We start from the raw sequence: 8,405 nt of genomic DNA on the forward strand, positions 1-8,405 counted from the left end.
AGTGTTTGTGTAGGCGCAGACAGGCAGCTTGCGCTATACCATGTGTCATGTTGCTAAGTAATGAGAACATACCGTTCCATCTCCTCTCTCCGGGCTGGAGGATTCCCTCATTAGTAACTTCACATTTTCCAACATGGACTGTTCCACTATATCTGTTTCAACAGTGATTTTAGACATTTACAGGAATGTATTCTCCATGCAAACTTTTTCTTCTCATGAGGTTAGAGGTGTAGATAATTATAATGAGTTCTTTGTTGCTGTAAGATAAACCTCCTCAAGGACATGATGCTTCATTAGTGCATTTGCATCAAATTATCTCATCATTTTTAAGCAAATAAACCTTTAGCACCGGGTGAGAATGTGTGGCAGCGTTTACTCTTGGGCCCAATTTATACACTTCTCTTGAGAGAAAGATAAACTGCATGAAATCAAAGCTGGGTCTGCATTATACAGTTTGACACCAGTGATGAATCAACAGTGTAAGGCGTGCCAGAGAGTTTCTGTCATAACACTTATTCAGACAGTGTGGAGACTTTTCTGCTGAGTTTTTGGATCTGGGTCCTTGTCAAACCTACTTACTCTTTTCAGCAGGACAGATTAGAGTCAACATTCAAAATTAGTCAGTCAGCTCTGCTGAAGCGCTTCTTGACTGATGATTGAACCAAATTATCCAAATACAATCAAAAGTACGATTTACTCTTTGAACTATTAAAAATTATGTCAGTATTGTTACAAGCTAAAATTACTGGTCCTTAGAAGCTATTTTTATTTTCCCCCTATAAAATTCTGATGTTTGACCAGACCAACGATGATCAGTCTGTGATTTTGTTCCAGTAAAGTTCTGAATTAAAACCAAACAACAGCATCGAGATGATTTAATATTATTGTGCTTTTGTTCCTGAAAGTTGATCAGAACTCACCACACTGTCTTCCTGTTTTCACCAATTCTACCAGGCTGATGAGCAATAATAACAGCTGCTGCATTTCTCATTTTTTCCAGATCAGATATTGCACCACTCGTCAGCAGAGGTGTGGCCTCACACATACGTCTCCCAGGGCCACTACTGCCTCTCCTCCTCTGATGCCTGGGAGCCGATCAACAACGATCCCTCTGGTGTGGCATCTCCCCCTGCTGGCTCCTACGTTATGGGCACTGACGGGTTTGACGGGCAGGCGGCAGCACACTTCCTGTCACAGCAACAGCAGCAGCAGTTCACTCTTCAGCAGCAGAGTCAACTGCAGCAGCTGCAGCAGATCCAACAGATCCAGCACTACCAGCAACAGCAGCTTCTGCAGTATCAGCAACAGCAGGTGGAGTCTGTGGGTGTGACTGAATGCATGAGTTTAGCCACAGTGAGATGCTACTGTACATGTGGTTGTGTGTCAAGATATTCTGTCTATCAGGAAAAATCTGGTTTATGTATAACTTTAATTTAAGGCTCATAAGGTTCTCTGTGTCTCTAACTCTTGAATTAATGAAACTAGTTTCAAAAACTTTTAGCTTTAAACTCATACAGTGACGAGAAGAAGAAGAAAGTGCACACTTAGATATTATGTATAATTATGTATAATATTATGTATAAATGTGTCCTAAATTGTGGCCAGATCTTCATCTAAGTTATAACACAATCTATGTTAACCAATTTCACACAAATCATTGTATTGTTCTTGTCAATATTGAAAGCTTCATTTAAACATTCACAGTGCAGGCTGGAAAAAGTATGTGAAGCCCTCAACTAATGGCATAAAGCTAGTTGGAGTCAAACCTGGAGTCCAATCAAAGACACAAAATTGGATGTGTGGGCAGCAGGACAATGGCCCTAAACATCAAAGTAAATCTACTACTGAATGAGTTCAAACTAAGAAAATCCACCTTCTGGAGCAGCCCAGTCAGAGCCCAGACCTTAATCCAGTAGAGCTGCTATGGAATGACCTGAGGAGAGCCGCTCACACCAGACATCCTAAGAATATGTCTGAGCTGAAGCAGGTGCAGCAACACTGTGTTTGTCTACATTTCTGAGCAAGATCAGATCACATTTTATGACCAATCAATGCAGAAAACCAAATAATTCCAAGTGGTTCACATACTTTTTCTTGCAACTGTATATACTGTAAACCAAGAAGAGCTGCTTATCTACTCTTGTGCTCACAGAAAGCAGTATTGATCACTGTATAGTCAGTAAGTGCTACTCTGTAAACTCTATACTGTGCACTGGATTGGCTTGCTGAAGTATTTTCTTGGTTGCCAACACCAAAGCTTGTGTATTATGACAAATGCTTCACTTTGTGTTACCTCTGACATGTTAGTGTGTCATGGAAGTTACACTTGAGCTGGAAAACTGGTTGCAGACAAGCAACATATCACTATTCTTTCTGATCACAGTCTCATCCTTGTGTTTCTAGTCTCTGGAGCACAGGCTGCACAGCGCCAACCACTCTTTGCAAGCGACGCCCAACAGCACCATCCACAGTCTGGTCCATCCCGTTCACCCTCCATTGGTGGATCTGTGGAACACAGGGCAGATGGAGGCCTATCAGGCGGAGGCCGGAGGCTACATGGGTGTGGCGGCGGTGGTGGAGCCGAGCCTCTGTGTCCCCTCTGGAGATGACATGGTGGGAACAGAACACTCCCCACTGCGGGAGCAGCAGGAGGCAGAGGAGGAGGTCAAGGTGAGGTGAACATGGGGTTAGATTACATAGAACTACATTTTAAGAGATTAATATTTAATCTGTGGAGGTTTTTATTTGCCTTCATTATACACGTATTTTACAAATTATTCAATAACATATTGAATAATTGGTAATATTGGTTGGTTTTGATTCATGCCAGTGAGGTAAGAACATTATTGTCAAATATGAACTTGACCAGCAGCCTTTTTAAAAAGGCCTGCCACCAATATACACCAACTCAGCCTGTGAAAACAGTTGTATGATCTCTTTTGTAGCTCTGAAGGGGGGTTTTCTAAGATTAAAAAAAAATAACCTTGGTTTGTCCTTGAGATTTAACAGAAAGCCTGTGTTGGAAATGGGAGCAGTTGGATTTGAATGAAGTGGGTATTTAGGATGCATTACTCATCTAATGAAAGGTGTTTATGAGGTGCATTATGAGAATTGTGGAATCTAGTGTTTTTGGAGTATGACTCATACTAGAAACAAAAAAATCTGCATATTTCGGCCTCTGCTGCTAACTCGTTTGACTACCGTTTAATAAAAGACTAGCAATTTTATATATCCTCTTCATGATGACCATGTTGCTGCATTTGATTTCTCAAAGATAAAGCCCATGAGTGCAGAGATTTCAGCAGCTGACTTTGAAATATTGGAGATTTCAACACACTAACAAGACAGAAACATGGTTCAGTCTTGACCTTGGAGACAGTAGTTTTGCAAGAAATCTTTTCCGCAGGTATTGCAGAGCTATCACATAGTTATCCCTACTCACAACTGCATCACCATATAACTATGATTTTGTAAACAAAACAAAACAAAAAAGAAATAAAAACACACTGATGGTCAATAAATATTGAATGTGATGAATTTCCATCTCAAGAAAGTTTGAATTCTTTTGGTTTCCTTGAAGAGAAATCTGCCAATAAACGTATGGACAGTTGACAGTGATGTAAACAAAACTTGTAGTTACTTGAATAAAGCCTGCAAAGCCATCAGTACGGACCACTCTTATATCTCGATGGTGAACTACTCATTAATGGTGCAAAGCTAATGAATGGCTAAACTGCTTCCATATGTGACCCAAGCTGACTGAACCTGCTGTGTGTTTGGCTCTGTTTGTCCTGACCAGGAGGAGGAGGTCACACTGTGCATGGAGCCAGAGTCCGTCACGTTGACTCCGCCCACACAACAAGGGGATGCCTCTGGAGGCAGTAGTCCAGGGCAACCGCCGGCAGAGCCAATCACGGAGCGGAAGGCCTCCGATGTCACCTCCAGCCTCATTCAGACACTGGAGGAGAGGGAAGAGGAGGAGGAGGGGCCCGCCGCTTCCATGGCAACCAACTGAGTTCCTGGCTGTCAGGAGACTCCTTATTACAAACTGACCAGGGAGTCAGCGAGGAATGAGCGTAATAATACAACATATATCTATTAATCTGTTCCTTTTCAGGTATCACAAACACGACTTTTTGTTTGCGGGACAAATTCTTCAAAACGGTGAGAAACAGATTTGGAAGAGAACTCTTTATGAGACGTGAGCTGATGCAACAAAGGACACCTATTTCTTTGTAAGCCTTACATCCCAAAGGTAAAAGAAGAGTGGAGTGAGGATGGAGAAACTGAGGAGGAGGAGGAGGAGCAACTAACAGAGACATTTCCATCAGGGAAATGAAACCACGCTGAGATGAGGAGGAGGAGGGGAATGGAAACATGCATGCTTTTTATGAAGACAAGCAACTTGACCCTGTCATCGTCTTATAATGTTAATGAAAATCCAACATAATAAAATATAATAAGAATAATTTTGTAATAAAGCAAAAAAAAAAGAACATAAGAAAAATGTATGTATAAGTGTATGATAAGATATAATTGTTTTCCAATGGGAGAACTACTCTGTTTACAGCTGTTACTCAACATATTAGATAGTGTTTAATCAAATGAATTTCCCTGATGCATCAAACACACACAGTATACTTTAATAATGGCCACCCAGACAATTTCACATATAATTGAAGTAGGCTCAGAAATGTCGGCATTTCAGTGAAATGCAGTTTAACCCTCTAAAATAATTTCCTCTATGATGTTGTGGCACCAGGATGCCTGAGGCACAACCCAGGGACAGGCCTGTCCCTCTGACTGCACACACTAAACACTGCACAGATAAGGATTGTACTGTAAGATAGTGTGCTTCCTACTCTGTCTCTCTGTATGCATGTTTCTTCAGAATACTATGGGGTACCTGTACTATACAGCACTGTATAGACTTTGCACTGAACCATAGTATCCCAGGTGGGGCGACAGTGGCCCTGCGATGGGCTTGAGCAGAGAAATGAAGACAGAGCTGCATAAGCGAATCTCTTTTGCACTGATGCAATCCAACAGATCAGAGGTTGCCTTTGGACTGTTGCCGTTACCCAGTTCCCACTCTGAAAGCTTTCAAGCACCACCGCCAACCAAAACCGAGCCACTTAACAACAACACGAACCCTCAGCTGCTTTTTTTCCACAGATGTAGTTGCGATAAATTGAGGATGATAACCACTATCTTGAATGTACTGGAAGACAGATGGCAGTACATGAGCGTTGTTTTTGATGTCTCCTCGTCGTCCACATGGGAGAGAATAAAAAGCTTTCTTGAGAAACAAAGACAAACAAGGGAGTCTTTCAAATGTGTGTTTAAAAAGGATTCACTGCTGGCTCACCTAGACCACTACACACACACACACACACACACACACACACACACAAATATCTAAATTGTAACCAGCAATAGACAGGCAAAACACTGGCTTTCCAACAGACCAGTGTCAGCTCTGTCGTATAGATGTAAATAGTCTGAGTATATAAAAATCACCTCTTGCTCACAGTCACAACTGTTCTAGTACAGTATGATTTCTTTATTTTTTTACACCTCTAAGTCCCACTTTATTTTGGGATTTGCTCGCAAGCTCACACTTTAGGCCTGAATTTAGTTTTTCTTAACGTGCACCACCACACAAAGACAAATGAAACGCAGGAACATTTGTGTTGTAAATGGAGCCATCACTCACACTGGAGGGTGTTTTAATCCATCAGTGGGGCAAACAGAAAGTACAGCGGTAGGCCTGAGTTCACGGGGAAAATCATAACCCCGTGTGGGGCTACGTGGCCCAGTCAGCCAATCAGGGAACAGAACAGAAGACTAGGACTGAACACTAGAGCCGAATAGATCGGTGTCTTCCTGCTCATCGCGATTACTGTGAAGCAGCTGCCTGGAGTGTGATAGTGATTCTAATGATGTTTGAGGAAGCATGTTTTTATTTAGTTTTCTTTCTTCCTCACCTGAGGAAGAGTGGGTGTTTTCTAGCGTGGAGGCAAGTTAAATGGAGACAGCGAACAAAGTGGACTTTCTGTGCATGTCTCACTGATGAACTTTACAACAATATACAACCACTGTTTTCATCTTTTCCCTGTTGGGGAGCACCTTCTCCTCTCACTTTGATGATTGTGTGAGAACCTTTTAAGATAAAAAAAATATATATATATAATGGTTTATTGACTTGAATGAATTTATTTATTGATTGCTTCTTTATGCAATGTTGGGGACAATGTTTATTTTTCTACTAACTTGTTGAAATCCCTTCCAGTATAAGTTAGAATAGGTGTCATGGTTGTAAAGCAGTCTTGTTTGGATGTGGTTTTGAGCACTTTACATGCTGAAAAATAGACTTTGGTAGGAGATGGTTTGGCAGCTCTCAATATAACAAATCTATCATCATTTTTTTTCACTTCAAGAATCCCGGTTTAGATCATAAAAAGAACCTAAGAGGGCTCAAAACTGCAAACAGAATGTCTTTACACAATGGCAGATATTCGTTTATTTATTGAACAATTACTTGGTGGGGAGGAATAATGTGACAGCTTGTACAGAGTCTATAATTTTCATGTAGGTACCAACCCTTCTGGGAGCAGTATCTTTTTCTTTATGAGTCTCAGTTTTAAAGACATAAATTAAAGACATGGTGGGAAGACTATTGCTTTATATATTCTTTGATGGTAACGACTGTAAAGTTTATTTGGGCGACTGTCGACTGTTTGCTAAAAAGAGATATTAGTTCACAAGGAAATGTGCATGGACTCGTTTAAACCAGAAGACACTGCTTCACTTTGGGTAATTTTATTGGTTTTTTTTTTGTTTATCAAAATCTCAATGAATGAATAAACTAATAACAAGAAGCCAAATATATTTCTGTGGATGTTAAGGTTTACCGATCACGTCTTTGTTAACCGACTGGTTTGTAGTTGAGTTCCTCTTTTTGTATAATTCTACTGCCATCTTCCGAGGGTTACAGTAACTTGTCTGCAGGCATGATGCTCAAAATCTGCTTCTGGTCCTCTGCCTTTCTCCTTGTCTCTCTCTCTTTCTATCTCTTTGTATCCGTTCTGTATATTTGTGTCTGTCTGTATGTCCGTCTGTCAGTGTACAGTAAGTTGTCTGCTGTCTTATTGGAAGAATCACTGCCTGAAAAAAAAAAAAAAAACTGAAGTTTTCACATCAACCAAAGGGGGATTTGAGGCAATCAGACATGTAACATAGATATAATTTGGCAGTGTGTGGCTAAAAAGTAACCGCTGTATAAAACGCTGTATAGAATTGGATGGCTTCTGTAAAAGTCTGTATTAAATTGGGTTTATTTGTTTGAAATGAGGCAGTGTGGCTGGTGAAACCAGTGTACTCTCGTAACACTCACACCTATGCATGCTTGTTGGACGGCTGTCACAGGATGGTTCTTCCACGTGGTTCCCCCTTTCTCTCTCTCTCTCTCTCTCTCTCTCTCTCTCTCTCTCTCTCTCTCTCTCTCTTCTGTCAACAACTCTCTTGTTTCATCCTGTTTCTCTCCCCTCTTTTTCCTGCACGACAGAACCTCCTACGCCCCCACCAGCTCCTTTACCTGTCTCCTCTTCTTTTCCTCCGGTGGAGAAAGAGCAAATAAACAAACCAACAAACTGCATTCCTTGCGCCTGTGTGGATATCTTTTCACAAGTAAATAATTAGATTCTCACACATTCACCCCTCGCTCTCTGGAGTCCCAACACATGTGATAAGTCTTTTTTTAAACGTTTGGCAGCAGCCGGTGTCTCAGGCCAGCTCGTTGGTGCTTGTCAGGCAAAACAGCCATTACCAAGGAACTGGCAGCAGTGTAATCCAGCCTGTCATGCTCTTCCAAAAACATTCCTCTCCAGTCCTTATCAGTACTATTTTATGCCAGGAGAATATTAATGACAAATTCTCACAGACAGGACTCCTCTATAGGGACTAACTGCTTATTTGTTCAAGCTCACACAGAAATCAGAGCCTGATACACACTATTGATCTTCACAGCAAAAATGTTTATAGTTTGATATTCTCTTTTCAAGCCTGAATGCTGGAATGCTATCACTAACACAATGATATTAGCCACACTAACAGCATGTCTGTCAGAGTGAAATATCTCAGAAACTAGATGAAGGATTTTAATGAAATCTGGTAAAGATGTTCTTGTCCCCCAGGAAGCGAAGTTAAATAACTGACTTTTCATATAGCGCCAGGTCAAAACTAGTTGTTGACAACTGAGTGGGAGTAATAGAGTCACTGATATGTGAATAATTTTAAGCCTTTTACCAGATGCAATAACAGTGCACCGAACTTTTATGAACTCAGAGACAGGATTTTACAACTCAGCTTGCGGCTATCAGCTATTTTATCTCTCGTAGCAACAG

General features: G+C 41.0%; 1 protein-coding gene across 14 annotated transcripts in view; it reads left to right on the top strand.

Moving 5' to 3' along the window:
• The window catches only part of fam131bb (family with sequence similarity 131 member Bb), a 27,661-nt gene extending 23,154 nt beyond the window's left edge, over positions 1-4,507 (top strand). For all 14 annotated transcript variants that reach the window (XM_071470787.1, XM_071470781.1, XM_071470782.1 and 11 more), the window contains 3 exons: positions 1,001-1,311; positions 2,404-2,670; positions 3,800-4,507. In XM_071470787.1, the coding sequence (XP_071326888.1) occupies positions 1,001-1,311; positions 2,404-2,670; positions 3,800-4,015 (794 nt within the window). In that variant the 3' untranslated portion in view covers positions 4,016-4,507. The remainder of the gene's footprint in view (positions 1-1,000; positions 1,312-2,403; positions 2,671-3,799) is intronic.
• Positions 4,508-8,405: the final 3,898 nt, after the last annotated feature.

The sequence above is a fragment of the Trachinotus anak genome, unplaced genomic scaffold (assembly GCF_046630095.1).
Source record: "Trachinotus anak isolate AG129_WGS33_773 ecotype Australia unplaced genomic scaffold, CSIRO_AGI_Tana_v1 ptg000032l, whole genome shotgun sequence".
NCBI classification, from domain to species: domain Eukaryota; kingdom Metazoa; phylum Chordata; class Actinopteri; order Carangiformes; family Carangidae; genus Trachinotus; species Trachinotus anak.